Raw genomic sequence first — 18,448 nt, 5'->3', positions numbered from 1 at the left:
TTACCTATTTCAAATTCCAATTTAGTTTTACTTCTTTCACTTACAAAGAAAAGCAAACATATTTTCTAAGTTAATGACTGATAGAGATAATAAGACATGCTTGTTGGAATCCGTTTTGTCARCTGCTTGTTGATGGATCTGGAAGCTTATGACATTTCCATTATGATACAAGTGATCTGCTGCTTCTGCAGTTAGCCTTGCATCATCTTTATGTCCTGGAAGGTGGGTTTTTGAGTTTTTTTTTTCCTGAGTTTGTACTGAATTTTTTCTTTGAATAAGGAATCTTTGATCACATAGGACATGATTTGCCATAGTGCAAGCACAGTTTTTAGTGTTGTCTCTACTGTGCCTTTTGTTTGACCCTCAGTTTATTTTACTTCCTTGGTGACTTGCACATTTTTGGATCAAATAAGCCTTAATCACAAGCTATTCCTGAATGCATTTTCTCTGCTAGTCTCTTACTGGATTGTGTAATTTCTTCCCAGTTCAGCAAAACTCTTCTAATTTCCTGAATCCCATCATATCTTCTGAGGTTGCTTCGTTTATTTTTTATTTTCTTTATCAGGCAGAAATAAACAGCAGCGTTCTGGTGACTCTGTTGAGTTTCCATGATCTCAGCAAATCTTTTGTGCTGAAATTTAGAAGTCCTTGTGCTGCCCAGCAGGCAGTATCTTTTAATGTTGTCACATGTCTAAAATGATACCTATTTCCCTTCATTCATGCTATTAGCAGTTACCGATTGTTCTAGTTTGTCTAATTAGATGGACAGACTCCGAGGGAACCATCGGAGAAATCTAGATTCCTCAAATAACTAGTTTTGTAAAACTTCTAATACTTTTACCCCTGTAAATGAGCTGTTTATTCACAAGCCAGTGGATCGTTCAGTTTGCTTTTCAGTTTTGTTATCAGGTCTGCTGTTATTCTCGTTTTCATTGACTTCATGCTTTAGGATCCTGTCTTTGTTGTCAACAATTGTGCTTTTCTCTTTTTGCACAACAGACGAAATATATATATGTGCATGCATATATATATATATGTATATTTATGTACTAATATCTGATAATATACACTTGATATACTATTACATGTATAGACATTGATTATAACTGTGGTAGGATCAGCAAGATTTTCTGAATAGTTGTTTCTGTGGAGAGCCTTGATTGTAAGCAGTATGCAAGTTCATAGGTCTCTGGCTGGGGTGCTAAAGCATCATCCTAGAGGAATGAACTCCCTCAGGAAGAAGGTTCCTCTGGACACCTTTAGAGGTGGAAAAGAACAGTTATGGCGAGAAGACTAGTTCTTAGTGTAAGGACCAAACTCTCCCGTTCTGTACACTGTGGTAGCCTTTTCCGCACTGAAAGATGTGTTTTCCTGTGAAATGGATTCAAGACATTGTATATTTAAAAATGACACTTAGCCCCTTGTTATAGGACATAACACTTCCACAAATAAGAGTAACTCAGATCTTCAAATTATACTGCCTGTTTTGTTCTTAGTAACTGGAAAATGTGCTGAGCAACCTGCTTTAGTTGGCCATGCTTTGAGAAGGAAGGTTGAACTAGATAATCTCTAGATGTTGCTTCCAGCATCAACTATTCTGTGAGTCTGTGATTTTATGCACGCAGAATCACAAAAGCTACTGATTTTCTTGTGTGATCTCTATTTCATTGTTTTAAGGTGTATTTTGTCTCTGATTATAAACTGCATGGCCTTTCTATAGTAAGTAAGTAAGGCAGTAGTTTACATTTACTGTTAAACAAGGAAAGCATTTGATGCTTTTCAACAGTTAAAATGATGAAACACTTTTTCAGCTATCGAAGATAAATTGAAATCATCCCTGTGGTCACCTTCTGAGTACAGAACTGAGTTTGCAATAACTGTCTTTTGTCTCTCCAATTTTTTATAATTGGTCTTAGTGACTTAGTGACAAGTCTTAGTCAGCTACTTGAAGCCATTAAATTCAGCCAATGGCAATATTTAAATTAAAAGAGGCCTGAAGGAATTGCAACTGTTTTTTTTTCTCTCTCTCTAATGCATCTGCCCTTGTGGATTGCAAAACCCTTTGACCTGTCTATCTCATGATCCTAGAAATGACTGAATTTGCCTGAAGGCAAATTCTATATGAGTGGGCTGTTCCACTAGGGAAAGCAAGCTGGCAATCAAGGGTGATGGCGAGGCAGGTAGAGACAACCGTTCTCTCCAGCAGGGACRTAGTCCCACGGTAGCCAAGCAAGAGGAGAGCAGTCCAGCAACAGCAGCGTAGCTCACTCAAGGGCTTGCGCTTAAATACAGCTCCCAAGCAAAGCAGAGACAACCCCCAGCAACCTGATGTGAGGCCACGCGGCTGCTCCAGAGCTGGCCTTGAGCACAGGCCTCCAAACCGCTGGGAGGCAGGAAGGTAACAGAGCCTTTTGGTGCATGCAGGATTTCAACAAAGGTCTGTAACCTTGTAGCATGAAGCATGAAGTGCAGCTCTGGCAGATAGAGTAAGAGGAACAAGTCAGCCTTCAGCCTTTCAAAATACAGGTAGACTATTCTCAGCTAAACTCTGAGTCTTCATATAGCTGCATCCAAATTATTGCTCTCTGCACTTTTCCCCATGTGACTAGACAGCAGAATCTACAAGGTTTGTTTTATCACGTTTTGCCCTTGCATTTTCTTTTGAAATGCTTTCTTCTTTGACATGCTTTCTGACCTACATCAGAATATAGTTCTAGTCTTAACAGGTTTATCAACAAACAGTAACATGAGGAAACCAACTGAGATTTTTAGGAGAAAAATATTTTTGGCGACTCCTTAACTATCAGCATTARTCTCCATTGTATCTGTTTTTAAATCAGTCACCCTAGTCCTCAGTTTCCCTGTTCTAAATATTTTATTTGGAGGATGTAATTTACAAATGCAAGAGCTCTTTCAAAGCTTTCTAACTTGATTACTATCATTTGGAACATCTGCCTGACAAACCTCTGYGTTAACTGCTATTGAAGGAAATGTAGTTTTCATTCCTCATGAGATTCATAGGTTTAATTCCATGAATCCGTAATCTGTGAGTGTTTTGTAATGAATAAAGAATTATCCCTTGCCGTCTTTTTTCTGAAAGATTGACTTTTTTTTTTTTAATGGAGAAAGAAAATGTAGGAGATAAGAGATCTAAAGCAGAGATGTTTTTAACCAGAGTCTTTGTCAGAATCTTTGAGGGAACAGAATGAAAAGTCTTATWATCACTCCAGGTCTGGCAACACCTCCATAATTAACATTTTATTCATGACAGCAGGGCTGAGTGGCAATTGACCTATTTTTGCAAATAAATACACAAATGTATCTGAGACATTGRTAAGTATAAAAATCTATTTCATGAGATGGGCTTTAGAGCTGTAAGTAGCATCCATTTTGTAAAGCAAAAGACAAAAAAATACAGAAGCAAAAAAAGAGGTGTTTTTTAAAATTTTTCTGAGAGTTTTTGGTTTCAGGGCTTTTACCACTAGGAGTAGGGTTTGTGTGACTGACTGTTCAGAGGTGCATTGTAGAATATATAGTTGTTGAAAGTCAGAGCTTAAAAATCAGTATTTGAACAAGGCTTTGTAAATACAGAATGATGCATTAGGATATATGGGACCAAAATGATTCCTTGTGCGGTTTAAGTGAGTTCAACTGAATGACTTCAGCAGTGTTACTGAGAATTTCAGTAATTGAAATCTCCCCCTTTTTTCTTTTCTTWTAATCCTTGGGAGTTACATCAAGCAGAATGAGCGTATACGTTATCTGGGATTTAGAAAAGGAAAGGGAAAGCAGAACTCCAATATTGACAGCAGAATTATGGCCTTGAGCCATCCAGATTGCTAGGGGTAATGGCCTGTTCTCTGTGAGAACTTACAGTGAGAATAACTCAGCTACGACTGAAGTTGTCAGATGTGTGAATTAGCAGTTGTACTACACATTCTTGTTGTGAGGAAAAACTTGTAGTAAAAGGAAAAAAACCTTACAGTTCTGAAAACTGGCCATATTTTTCAAAGAACTCTATTTCTGGGTGACTCTAGTCTTAATGTCACAGCAAATATATAATTCTCTTGCAGTTTAAGAAAAAATTAAACAGTACTGTTTTTCAACAGTGTCATAAAATGAGTCATACTCATTTTAATATACTAAATTCAGCAGACCATGTGCTATTTAGTGTAATACTTCAATTGATTTCACTCTGTATGATTTCAAGACTTTGCAGACTTTTGTACTGAAAATACATAATAGCTTTATTAAACAGAGAAACAACGCTAGTGAAAAAAGGTGAAATATTATGGTTCATGGGATGCAGAAGGAGTGATTGCTCTAGAAAGGCTAGGGCTACAAAGATGATCAGAGGGCTGGAGCACCTGCCCTATGAGGAACGGCTGYGAGAGCTGGGCCTCTTCAGCCTGGGGAAGAGAAGACTGAGGGGGGATCTTATTGATGTGTGTAAACATTGACACTGGGAGGGTGTCAAGGGGACAGGGACAAACTCTTTCCAGTTGTCCCGTGTGACAGGAGAGGAGGCAATGGGCAGAAATTGAAGCACAGGCAGTTCCGCCTGACCGTGAGGGGGAATTTCTTCCCTGTGAGAGTGATGGAGCCCTGGACCAGGTTGCCCAGAGAGGTTGTGGAGTCTCCTTCTCTGGAGATCTTCAAGGCCCGCCTGGATGCAACCCTGTCTAACGTGCTCTAGGTGCCCCTGCTGAGCAGGGAGGTTGGACTAGATGATCTCCAGAGGTCCCTTCCAACCTGACTGATTCTGTGATTCTATGTTTTTCGTTAGGGAAGGTTGATTTTCATTTATTATGAGATGACTCAACGGAGTGAGGCATCTCAGGCTATTGTTTTGATGATACTTTGCTTTCTAGTAKGATACATTTCTCTAATGAAATTTAGGCTTACATAACATAAGAGGAAGCCAAAAGGTCTTTAAAAATAATCTGTATGTCTGGAGAGCTCTTACTGCCTGAAGCTCTTTCAGAATATACCTGACAAATGGCACGGGGATTTGTCATTGTAGCAGAGATATCCTAGTATAATAATGGACTTAGACAATGGTGAGTCACGCTTAATGTTTTTTTGAACATAAGAGTATCCCAACAAAACCAGTTTGTTAGTGGCAGATTACAAGTATTTGGATAGATGTAAGCTCTTCACAGAAATTGGATTTGGCCAGCAAAATAGAAATGGAATCTTTTTGCTYATACTACAAAGAGGTTTTAAACATCTTACTAGGGGATATGGCTTTGTTACGACAGCGGTGTATGACAGATTATAGTGCTTTCATATATCATCAATAAATAGTTTCCTACCTCTTATTTATAATTCTAATGGAATGCTTGGATAGAGAATGGGCTGAATGTGTGTGGCCATCATTTYGCCAACAATTTATAAAATTACAAACACTTGCAAGAAATTATTTTTTAATTTCAATCTGCATCCTCCCAGCAAACTAGAATTAGATTCCTAAGTGCTGGCAGGAGTAGGATTTAAGACATAATCCTCTCCTCACTATTCCCTACTAGTTGATCTAGGCGGTTCACACTCTCGGAGCTGGCTTTTGTGGCTGCTATTCTCAGGCATATAACCTTCCTCTTATATTTCGTAAGGAGCTGTCAAACCACCCAAAGGGAGAGCTGTGAATTGCACTAAGCATCTGAGCTCTTGAATTAGGCYCTGAAACAATGCTCGTAGCAGCTCTGTTTCCTTCAGCTAGTTAGCCTCAAAGATGAGGAAYACTTGCTCCTAATTAAGCCATTTAATGGCATCAAATAAAGGAGGAACCTAGATCTCATTTGTTACAGGATGTGAATGTGCCTACAAGTACATAAAAAGATGCTAATGGTATTTATAACAGGAAGCATTCTAAGCAGCAGAGCTTCAAAATGTGATAGGCCTTTGGAATGTAATCCAGGCATTTCCAAAATGATAGTCTCTTTGTATATCCGAGTTTGATTTGGGCTATTAYGGAGATCAGGATCCACTTATGAAATCTGAGGTACAGATCAAATTTTCATAGCTAATGTTTTGATTCAGGATTTTTTTGAAGAATTTTCACAGCCCAAGAACTCAAAAAGACAGTCAGTAGTTTTCTGATGGGAGATTACGTTTGTTTATTCTAGCATTCTCTCTCTCTTTTTAAGTATGTGAGGTTAGGAAGGCAGCTCTTCAGCAGCTTCTTTCACTACTGCTACACAAAATGAAATTTCCAGGGCAAATATTGGTGTGCAGTTTTGCAGCAACACTCAAGGCCTCAGCCCATTCTGCATGTTGATCTGGGCATGAAGGTAGGGAAAGAATGGGTTGGTACAAATATTTCAAGTGTTTTGTTCTGAAAGTAAAGGCCTTTCTAGTGTTCTGCATAAACATCATTATCGTTCAGCCTAACTTCAGTGACAGTTTAACARTTTACATCTCCTTGGGAAATGTGGCAATTTGCTGTAATATGCTTCAGTTCATCTGCTAGCACGTAACCTACTTGCTAAAAGAAAGAATTACTGAACTACAAATAATACACTGTTTTTCCTTTAGGAAAAACAGAGCCTACAGCTCTGTATCTTTTCCTGTTTTATATTAACRTCACAACCATCCTACCTCTGGAGATGGGGTATGGGACAGAACTCTTAGTAGCCCTTGAAAATAGGCAGACTGTCAAGGTTATGCTAAGGAAGAGAGGGGAGCTGCTGCTGTGACACATATAGAGGCTCCTCAAGCCACCTAAGCTATGAGAGTCTTACTGCTGCTATAATACACCGTAGAGCTGGGAATCACCAACCAGCTGCCCTAGTAGTGGCTAAAGCACGAAAGCTGGCACGGATGCATTTTTCTTCCTCTAATACTCTCTCTTCCCTCTTCCTGCAACCTCCCCATGTGGAAACATTCTTTGCCATCTTAGATACTCGAAAGCATAAGCCACCGAGTAGTGATGCTCCCAAATATCTTTTTAGTTCCATAGTTTTGTACGGGAATTATTTTTTACATCTCCATGTCTTTCGTCTTCATATTTTCTTTTCCTTTCCTGTTGTATCTAAGTGGTAGTACTTACTCATTAATGCCCAAAATAGGATCAAATTTTGTAAAGCAAAATTTTAAGTGGTAAATCTGATACCAAAATCGAATTAAAAATGGTAGCAATAAGCATTTAATTTCATTACATTGATGTTCTATTACAAGAGTACTGTTACATTATTGCAATGTCCTATTACAAGCTGCATGTGCTGCTGAAGATCTCACAATAATTTTTCAAAAGTTAGTAAAAATACGTTGTTTGCCATTGGGGCTGTGTATGTTTTTTATAAATAAAGAATAGATAAAAAAGGAATGAATAAATAAATATTGTAATAAATAAAAATGGATCCTGAAGTATTGTCAATGTACAATTAAGGTAAGATGGGCATAAGAGGTAAAATAGTGTTTGATTTAAGCAACCAATCCTTTGCTCAAAATTATAAGCTAATTTACAGTTGTGCGTATTATAAATACTTGATTCTTAAATTTGCAGTCCATGACTACAAAAAGACAGCCATGACTGGAACAGAGTAATGGTATTCAGAACTAACTGAATTAGTAGCAAAGTGAAGAGTTTTCTGTTACAGGCAACAGTTTTGAGAACTAAAAAAAAGAAACTTATAAAAAATGGGGCTGCTCAGGAGGTGCTAGACTGTAGCAGCCCCTTCCATCCTTACCTAGCAGTCCTCTCCTTTCCCTATTACATACATGCGTTTCTTAAGCTTTTCTGTCAACATCCACCATAAAATTACTTTGTCAATTGAAAAATTGCCAGATCGCTTATTTGTACTGACAATCCCATGAAGTATATGGTATTCAGAAACATACAGAAGCTATAGTTCTTCGTATAATTTTTACTGCATTTTTGGTTGGCATTTATAAGGAAATCCAATGAAAATGATAAGCAGAATATTAAGACTTCAGTAAAATTCTAACATCTTGTTTAAAACCAAATTTGAAAGAAAAAATACAATTTAAAATAATTACATCTTAATCTTTTATGATAGGGCATTTTCATTCCACAGTCATGCTGGAAAAGAGACCTCTGATGTCCAGCACTGAACAGAATCTCCCTTAGTACTCTATGTTTTTGCTTCTGGCTGTTAGGGTAACTAATAAATGCCGGCATCACAATCCATTAGAGGAGAGCATTGTCCCTGTAATTTTGCTGCAGGAGCAATGTATCAGAACAAAACACAGAACAGACTTTATAAAATCAGACCCAAATCAAACCAAGACACTGTAGAATTTCTTTTAAATAATTTTATACTTTATTTGAAAACTGTTAAAAAGTAGTATAATAGAACATGATTTAGAATTTTGAAATTTCTGATACATTTTAGTACCAATAAAATAATAATCCCTAATGGTTAACAAGAATGAGGAAGCCATTTGCTAGTCAATACGTATGGTATAAAGTGCTAATATTTAGTCATTCTTTTTATGCTGTAAGAGCTATTTCTCCATTAAGCATGCACATTGTCTCTGCCTATTGCTGGTCTAGTACTAACAAATTATAAAGTATGGCCTGTTCTCAGAATCTGACAATCTAAACAGCCAGTATACAAATAAAAGAAAGAGCATGGATTTTGATAAAAATTCTAAGGAGTGATGTTGGTATAAACCTTTTAGTTTCAGGTTTATTTGGAGGGCATTTTTTGTTTCATTTGCTTTCCTGTTACGTTCCATCAAAGTCTTCCGCATAAGGATTGTTTTTTCTTCCAACCGCTTATTAAGTCTTTATTTCTTAACATATATATTCAAAAGGATATATATATATAAAGTGGAAACTACAGTAGAATAGATGTTTAGGGTATATTTTCTCCCTCAAAATAATAACCTTCATCACCACATATTTCTCATTTTTGAGTCCTTTTCTTCTACATATCATTTCACATGTCCCTCATTTTTATTTAGTACTACGAAAAACTAACAGACTCAGAGCATTTAAATTCCAAAATTAAGGTAAAATAGATCTCAGGTCATTTGGTTATAATTGGTCTCAAGAGGTAGAAAATAATTAGTGAGCAATAATGATAAAATGAGGAAAGATGCAAGAGATATCTGCTTTTACGTATCAAATATATAAAATGTTATTTTGAATAACTACATATAAATACTGGTGATTAATTTTTTCACTTCTTGCAAAGTAGCTCATATAGACTGTCTCTTAATAACCTAGCATTAGGTTAATTAAAGTTTCATTTGTCCAGATAAGATCCTCTCATGTATTTCTTTGGTTAACAAGACATATGCTTCCTTAGAGCTATCTAAAAAATATAGTGGATCAGTGATTGTACATGGATTAAAACCTTCATCCACCAAACGAAATTTCTGTTGTTTGAAAGTTCCGGTCATTTCCATTTTTTCCTATGGAAGAAAGAAAGATTTATTATTCAGTAGATAGACTGAGCTCCTTTTCTTTTGCTCACATTCACATTTATTTTAAGAAGTCTTACTTGATATATGAGTAATTCTATTTACTCTCATCACACCTTTTGTAATGTTTTGTTCAAGTTTATTTTTAATGTCAGTGTGTCCCTTAAGAAAAGGAGTGGGAGGCATCTCCAGTGAGATTTTTTTTTGCTATTTTTTTTCTAAACTTCATCTTGCTTTCCAGTTGCACTGAACAATATAAAATTCCTTGCTTTCCTTCCCCTTTCCTTTCATTGCTGTCTAGTGCACCTCCTTTTTCTTGTCTCCTGTCACAACAAAAGACAACTTCCATCTGCCTTGTTTTTCTAACACATCCATTTCTCCAGTAATTCCACTCCATCTCCCTACTCATTTCTTCTTACACTCCCACACTGGCCTGGTCTTTCTACATTCAAAACAGATAAGATTTTCCATCAAAAATTTCTGCTACAGACACCACTAACCTCCCCAGTGAACACTTTTTTTTATTTTCACCTTAAACATCACTGAGTATATGATTTACAGTCAGTCTTGAATTCAACAACTCCATTGTCATTCTAGTTGATTCCAGTTGAGTCTCTGCCATTGCACTCTATTTTTTCTTACATATTCCTGCAAAATTCCTAGTGACCTCTTTCTTATGAAATATTAGTGCAAGCATTGCTTATCTCCTTGAGTTATTTAGCAGCCATGCTCCCTGAACTTCTGAGTTTGTTGCCTTCTGATTCTTCTCCTCTATCCTCCTGTCCTCTCCCACACACTTTATGACCTCTCTCTGTCTTCTTCTCTTCTGCCTTTACATTTACAAGTATGTTTATACTCTGCAAACAGAAAATAAAGTATTCCCTCCAGTAATTCACAGAGCTGTATCTAATCCAGATCTACCTGCTTTGGTTGATCTGAAAAACTATCTGACATATTCCAGTGTATGATTACATATCACATCAACATCAATGGGTTTTTAATTTCTTTTTTTCTCCTTGAAGTTCCACCCACTACCTCCTTTCCTGGTTAATGAGAATCATACCACCATTTACTCATCTGTAATGTGGGCATTTTAATTCAAATCTAATTTGGTCGAAGCCAAGTTCCAGATACATCAAAGATTTAGATTCCTTCTGCACAGCATCTCTGTGATAAAGGCTGTTCTGTACATCCATACAGAAACATTTCAAAATAGTCAACCAACCATCTATTTTTTCTCATCTTCCCCTCAGACTTAAGAAACTTCCTTCATAAACATCTTTAGAAATATTTTGCTGCTTGCCTTTGTCATATTTCCAAAACACTTAACTTCTGTTAAGATGCTGATAAGCAATGTTGTGTGTTTTCTATACCTTTCCTTTTTTTTTTTTCCTAGCCATATATAGTCTCTTATACTACATTTAAATTATGAACTCTTTGACGGAGGGACTAATTTTTTATTCCAAATGGGACAGCAACTGCAGCAAGGTACTAGTACACGATTAGGGATGGTAGGCACTCTGATGATAATGATGATGGCAATAATAAAGACTTTTAATTCAGGACCGGTAAGTATGGTACCTTTTTGAATGCTTTAACCTTTTTGCAGCTTTACTATACGGCAAATAACATCTCATTTGTTGTACATTATCAGTGTGTTTCCTGCTTTAGCTTTACTTCTCTGCTGTCTCATTTCCAATAACTAAAATGGATTTTAGATTATTTTTTCCAGATGCACTGGTTCTCATTTTACTAATCTGAATCTTTTTGTTTGTGCTTCTAATCTCCCTAAATCCTTTTGTATGATCTCCATCCTTACTGATATATGCAATTCCTCCCAGTTTAACATAATCTGCAAATTTCATTAAGTGTTTATGTAATTCCTCTTCCAAAAGCTCATTAATGAAGATAGTAAAGAGGACCAGTTAAAAAAAATACTAAAAAACTAAATTACGTGATCTGTAAGCAAGCACTTTCTTTCTGTTTGCCATACTGACTTGTATTCATTTAACCATTGCTGTGTTTACACGATGTAGATGTTTATATGCATGATGCTGTAATGCAGTTTACCTGAACTCTTAAGAAAAGAGGACAGGCATAACTTGGTAGATAGGTCACAACTTGTGTATACATTTGCTCCAAGTCCAATGTTGTATTCGCTTTTAAAATCAGAGAGACCATTCCTGCTTTTCCTTCATGAGCTGGAGGAATGGAAGGGAGACATACAATTTTAAAGGTTAATAAAATTTAGATTTTTGTTATTAACCTTGCAGTTAAAGAAGAACTACAGCACGTAAATAAACTGACAATAATATATCATTTTCTGAATTTCAGTAACACAAGAAAATCATATTTATGTCTTATATGGTATTGAGCTCTTACAGTTAAGAAATAATACCATAAACAAGTTAGGCAGGTAAATATGAATGCAGTACCATCTATCTGTGTTCAATATTAATCAATACATGTTGATAAATATAAATATCATCCCTCTCTCTCAAAAACAGAGCACTGAACCTCTTTCCTAGATTTGTCAGTTACGTCTTTTCATCAGTTTTAGTTTTTCCTCTCTTGACAGTATCTTCTCTAAAGGCTGTGCATCTGAATGTTTTTGGCTGAGAGAGTGGTCAAAAGCACGAAGTTCTAACTGGTTTGTTTGGGAAGGGTGATAGCACTTTGAGTCTATGGGAAAGACTGAAACGAGCAAAATATTATAAAAACAATAAACCAGCAATCAACTGCTCATTTTAACCATCAGCTAGCCATAACAGAGACATTCTACCATTGCCTCCTTACAGTCCTTTTCTGGTAATGCTACAACTTTGGTGGTGAAATTTGTTTTGTGAGTGTTTAACTACAATTACCAAACAGTGTCACATAAACTGATTCAGTTATTTTTTTATAAAGGTAAGAATCTGCAGGTAAATGTTGTATAAAAGTGAGAAGCCCTCATGTTTTAATTCTGAGTTTACTTTTCAGTTACTCTTCTTTATTATGATTTTTCTTGTGTGCTGGTTTCAAATAGAGGTAAACGACAGGTTTATCAAATTTAAAACTTTTATGATTCAAGAATATTCTAAAGAGGATTTAGCTTGAATGAAAATCAGGCCTAGATTTCTGCATGACAATTAACTACAAAAAGAAATATTAAAAAGAAATTATTTTCTTTCTTAGTATATAGTTTATTTTTCTTCTTTTCTTTCTCATCTAGTCCTTGATTTTTGAAAATTTTTGTTTGTAGATGGTTTATTAGGCTCAGTTGAAGTGAATTAAGACAGCAGAATTGCTTCATTTAGCAATGAATATACTTTTCTTTAGAGTAACTCTAATTCTTACCTTGTTGACATGATTTTATTCTGACACATGAATATGTGGGTTTTCCATGGATGTGAATTTAATAATGCTTTAAACTAAATTACGTAGCTCTCACAAATTCATGGAAAAATAGCTTTTCAAAAGAATACATCAAAAGGCATGATTCACTGGCTCATTCACAATATGTTGGTATTTTTATTATCTGCAGTTATATTTCAGCTAGGTATTAAAAGCTAACTCGATCAGGAATGATTCATAGGTTTATAACATGAAATAAAAGTTACGAGGGTTAATAACAAAACCTTGAGAAAAGACCACACAGCTAATGCTTCTCTTACCTGGCACAGATACACCATACACATTTGCTTCTTGTATGAAATCCAACATAACAATCACATCAGAAACTTCAGTGGTTGCAACATTCTCCCCTTTCCATCTAAAGCATGTGAAAAAATAATTTAATTGCATGCAACTATATGGACGTCTACTCTTAAAAATATAATTTTTCTTAGGAACTCCATTCATTTTAGATTAATAACTCCTTATATTTGTTCCAACTTGTCACCTTTGTTTAGTGGTCTGATCATCAAAAGACAGTGTTTGTCATTGAAATGGGATTCAATATTAGATATTGCCACTTTAAAGGACAATGAAAGGTTATCATAATCTCAAATAATGGTTTTCAAAATTTTGATACAGATCTAAACATGTCAAGTGTGATCACTCTTCAGTATTTGACATATTTTTCTCTAATTTGGTATCCAACTGTCCTTCCTCACAACAAATCTATCATTTATTAGTATACTCATTGGAAGGAATGTTCAAAATTCCTACAAAACCTTCTGAAAATTCAATAGCCAGCTCTGCAGGTGCATTATTTACAAAATTAAGCCTCTATCATCCACTGCAAAGTTATTATAAACTGTATCAAGATAGTTATAAATCTAACTCTCATGGCTGAAAACAAATAAAGCAGTATTACTCCATTCTGTATGTCAATGCTTTTTAATGAGGAAGTGTAATAAGAAACAATTATTATACCTGAAGGTGTCTCCAATCCTGTCCCAAAAATAAAGGAAATTCTCTTGGTCTTGAACCATTAGATCCCCAGTATTAAAATAAAGATCTCCCTTCTTAAACACATCACACAGTAATTTCTTTTCTGTGTCTCTCTTATTGCCAGCATAACCGAAGAAGGGATTCTTTGCATTCACTTTGGAAATGAGAAGACCAGCCTCACCTACACAGAGGAGTTGAAATGAATGTAAACATAAGATACCATTGTATATTTCCTGAACTTTACCTTAATGTTAATTCACTGCATATAAAAGACCATGAGCCATGTTTAGCACGGTTCTTTCAGTATGTGTGACCCTATCACAGCAACTTGCCTGTTTCTATTGCTTTGCAACTTGTGCAGTCACTTCTATGTGCAAAGTGACCATAAAAACAAAGAGCAATATTGCCAATTCAAAAAAACAGCATTTTGTATTTATTTTTGATGGCTCAGTGTTGTCTCAGAATTACCATCCATTGTCTTGTCAGTTCACTGGTACATTCATTATTCTCACAAAGTGCATGCTCCAAGTGAATATTATGGCTCATTCCCCACTCCTTACTGACTGTGATAGTGAATCTCTACTTCAGCTGCTTCCTTCTGAATTCAAAGAGGCTAGKGTGTTGTCTGTTTGTTTGTTTGTTTTTTAAGGTAAGTGTCCAAAAAGCATCCCTACTTAAAAAGTAAAGTCCCTACTTAGTTTCTATACTTACTTTCAGAAGTAAGTATAAATATATTTACAAATAAAAATATATATACAAAGGAATTTTCACAAATAATTTAAGATCATCTGCTCATAAAAGAGTTGTGCCATGTTTCCATAAATCAGTAGTGCCTAAGGTGAGAGAACTTAGTTCAGCACTGTAGCCATGATGATCTAAGGATATAGGACATGAGTAAGGCAAAGTCTTTGTTAAAAAAAATAGCTTTTATTAGACTGACTGTTAAAACTGGAAAAAAATTAGACAAAATTTTGGGCATGTGTGCCCTTCTCAGGTAAGTCCGCCATCCTTGCAAATCTCCTCCTATAAAATTTCACCCACTTAAACATTTTGGGGACCATATTCTCCTGAAGGGTGCCTAGGTTGGTTAAAACCTGCTAGAGAATCCACAACCTACTTTGAAAAATCTGCTTCAGCTCCCTGTTAAAACTATGCACCTGATCTTCAATATGAAATTGTCCCACTTCAGCTTCCTGGCATAAATGACAGCTAGCACCTTCCTACAGTACAACAGAGATACTTTAGTATCCGGTAAACCTGAAAACATGTATAATCAAGAGATACCCAATATAAGTGTTTTGAAAATAGTTATAATCAAGTTACTTATTTTTGTTATATGTATTTCATAAATAAACAGTTAATCTCTCACCTAAAAAGAATTTGATCTGATCCACTAATTTTTTTGTGGATCTTTTAGACAACCATCTCAATGTGTTAACCTTCTTTAAAAAACCCGTATCTCCTAATCAGAGATGATACCATGTCATCACTTTTGTACATTACTCTTCTGTGAATATATTCAAGTATCTCATAAGCTCTTTTGATTTCAGCATAGCTATGCTTAATACTGCTCTGCCTTAGATCAAGAAACACACAGCTTTTGTAGCAGCCAAGAGTAAAAGCTGATGTTGGCATAGTACAGTAATGCAATAGGAAGGCTCCTTTAAACAAAAGTTCCTAGCATACTTGTATTAAAATCAAAAGGCATTATTGTAATGCACACTTACCTTTCTTAACTTTCTCACACCAACCATGCTTATTTCTAATGGGTTCATCTTTTTGGAAATCATACTTGATTAAATCAAATGGGAAGAAAAGCTAAAAAAGGAGAAAAGGCTCATCAGTTTTTAATATACACAGTGACATCTGGCGGCAGTATATATAAGCAAGAAAACCATTTTTTTCTACTGCAATCTTGCTCATCAAAATATTGAATTCAGTTTCATTTAAAACTGCAAAATACTCTCTATGTAAACTTAGAAATTTGCTGGAGAAAGGTAACATCAGAAAGTTTTAATAATCTTGTAATGTTCAAACACACTTGGTGAAAACACAGAYCTGTAATTTTGTTCATTTTTACACAACTGAGTTGTGGGACCCAAAGCTACTCCTGGAATCAGATTCTCTTCTAATTTTCATCAGCACAGCTCCTGTGACTACTCAGGAATGTCAATTTGTAACCTAAAAGGTCAGCCTTACTGTTTCAGTGAGGTTGCTTGTTACTGAAGCTGTGTTTAGAAGSACCACTACAGAATATTGGGGGAAAAAAAAAATCTCTGGGTTCCAGCAGCAATGTAATCTGGTATCCTGTTTCACTACACCTGATGAGGCTTAGTTTTRCCTAACTGCCAGAGCCTTATGTTGGAAGCAACTCTGCAAGAAGGATTTGCTAAGCAGCGATCTGGATTTGCTAAGAATTCTCAGGGCTTTCTGGTTCCGAACACAACACACAAGTTAACAGTGGCCACCTCCTTACTGAGGAAAAGCTGCTCCCTATTGTGCTTTATTTTTGCTTAACTAGCCTCAGTCCTTCCTTCCAGCTTTCCGAGATTGCTGTACCCTGGAGAACGCTACCATYGGTGCCACCAGAGAGATACGTATTCCCAGGTCATCTGATGTGGTTACGTAGCTGTGCACAATCCACAGATACGTCGGGTTAGTCCTGCCTGCTTTTGAAATACGGTGAACCTGTGAGCGCAGCCACTGCGGACCTGGCTGACCTCCTGCGTGAGTTACACGACTAGCCGCCTCTGGTATAAGGCTCACCAAGGATGTGACATTGTGTAAGCTGACGGAGAAAGCAACATACTCGTATCAACACTAGGGATCACAATACTTCTCTAAATATGCAGGGTCTGACTCCCATTTATTTTTCCACTGTAGTATAAATCCAAGTTAGACAGACCTAAGAGACCTAGCTCTGATACTATATGGACCACTGTGTTTGCAGTTTTTTTCCAGAGGATTCAATCTGCCCACCTCTGGAGTCTTCTGATTTCTCTTTTTGTAAATAATTGTATCAACACTGTATTTCATGACTAGACTAACCAAGAATATATAATTATCTTCTTCTGGACAAATCTTGGCATGACAAATAGAAAAAAAAACAAATAAAAATCTGTCACTGTACACCTATACTTTTTACTAGCAAGAAATGAAATGTAACTGAAGGATGGTGTTGTGAAGGTGACTAAAGTAACGGGTAGGATGCCAAAAGCATAAAACTCTTCACCTTCCTGCAATTAATTAGGATGAAGAGTTGTATAATGATTTTATCCTAATTTTAAATCTTGCTGCAGTTATACCACATCACTTTGTTCTCAAGGATGTCTGAATAAACAGCTCTTGAAGCCAAAGAGTAAGCATGCAGATTCAGCCTCATACAAACTTGATCTATTGAGCCTTGTCAAAATTCACCACTGCATCTCGCTTCTCCCCAAAGTCTGAAACAAAAAGATATTTTTAACTGTTGGTCAAAGGGGCAAGGTTGTGGTGTGAAAATTCAAGTCATGATACATGAATCAGACACACTTTTCTGATAAAGCGAAGGGGATTTTTTTCATAACTACACACTCTAAYGTTTAGCAAAGTCATGAATTTGAAACCTAAAGAGTTTATTTTAATTAGAATTTACTATACTATTCTTCATAAAACAGTGTGGGAGGTATTCATAATAAATGGAAGGGTTTTCTTTTTTGGGGTCTCTTCTTTGGCTGTATCCACTTAATTTATATTCTTTTTGACTTTGTTTTTATACACTGATACTTACTACTTTGATAGATTTTATATGACAGACCAAATGTAGTGAAAAACACAAGTAATAACAAATTGTATAAAATGAAATATTATTCTGATACTTTTGATTAGAACGTGAGTGCCCAGTTCAGTTCCATTTTTATCTTTTCATTGCTTCAAAGTTTAATAGCTGTATTTTGCCAATGTATTAGTCTGTATGATACATTATAAGTTGTTTTAAATACTTAGAAGCTTTAATTTGGTATGTGAGATCATGTAACAAAGACTGCTGAAAGTTTTGCTATTTATTTTTCTGTTTACAGCTTTTAGTGCCTGCAACTTTAGTATTAACCATGCCAGTTTCAGCTAGCTCTTTGAAATAATAGTCATGCAAATATGCAAGTAAAATATGAAGAAAACAGCACATGTTGCATCAGACCTGTACAATGAAACTGGATGCTAATGTATATTTCATGCAAACAACTGCTTCTACGCAAACAGTTTTCTTTTCATGTTGAATACTAGAAAATGTGAGCACTGGAGCAAAGTATTTACTCTAGCTACAGGTATACATCTGTTTTATCTCATTATCTAAAATTATTAGAAAAGAGGCCCTGAACTACTGAAGCACTACCATATTATTCTCACAGCATACTGCCTATAGTGTTCATCTATTTTTGTCTATACTTTATTTCCTAAAGCACAATATAAATGTATCAAACAAAAATCACCATTTGACTAGTTGAAACTTGCAATGAACTAAACTGCAACAGTCTACTACTGTACTGCTTGGATCTTACCTAATAATGACACCACATAAAGCTTTTTATTTTTTAAATAGTTTGATTGGAAATAAGTGAGTTCCAATCTTGTTTTGAAATTCTTAAAGTTTAAATTTATAATGCATGATCAGAGAAGCTTCATCAGAGAAAGATCATAGGCTACTATG

General features: G+C 35.7%; 1 protein-coding gene and 1 long non-coding RNA gene across 2 annotated transcripts in view; one reads left to right on the top strand and one right to left on the bottom strand.

The window, feature by feature from the left end:
• The window catches only part of LOC146585281 (uncharacterized), a 19,431-nt gene extending 5,262 nt beyond the window's left edge, over positions 1 to 14,169 (top strand). Inside the window, exon 3 of the long non-coding RNA XR_014898037.1 lies at positions 13,889 to 14,169. This is a non-coding gene — a long non-coding RNA (uncharacterized LOC146585281). The remainder of the gene's footprint in view (positions 1 to 13,888) is intronic.
• LOC146585279 (long-chain fatty acid transport protein 6-like) overlaps positions 9,137 to 18,448 on the bottom strand; it is a 36,623-nt gene continuing 27,311 nt past the window's right edge. Inside the window, exons 6-10 of the mRNA XM_085323225.1 lie at positions 15,492 to 15,582; positions 13,747 to 13,945; positions 13,044 to 13,141; positions 11,461 to 11,591; positions 9,137 to 9,381 (exon numbers count right to left, since the gene is read on the bottom strand). Of these exons, the coding sequence (XP_085179351.1) occupies positions 9,205 to 9,381; positions 11,461 to 11,591; positions 13,044 to 13,141; positions 13,747 to 13,945; positions 15,492 to 15,582 (696 nt within the window). The 3' untranslated portion in view covers positions 9,137 to 9,204. The remainder of the gene's footprint in view (positions 9,382 to 11,460; positions 11,592 to 13,043; positions 13,142 to 13,746; positions 13,946 to 15,491; positions 15,583 to 18,448) is intronic.

The sequence above is a fragment of the Rhea americana genome, unplaced genomic scaffold (genome assembly GCF_003343005.1).
Source record: "Rhea americana isolate MKP2758 unplaced genomic scaffold, rheAme1 scaffold_83, whole genome shotgun sequence".
NCBI classification, from domain to species: Eukaryota; Metazoa; Chordata; class Aves; order Rheiformes; family Rheidae; genus Rhea; species Rhea americana.
The sequence above is the reverse complement of the archived record's forward strand: the minus strand, read 5'-3'. Positions and strand labels throughout refer to the sequence as shown.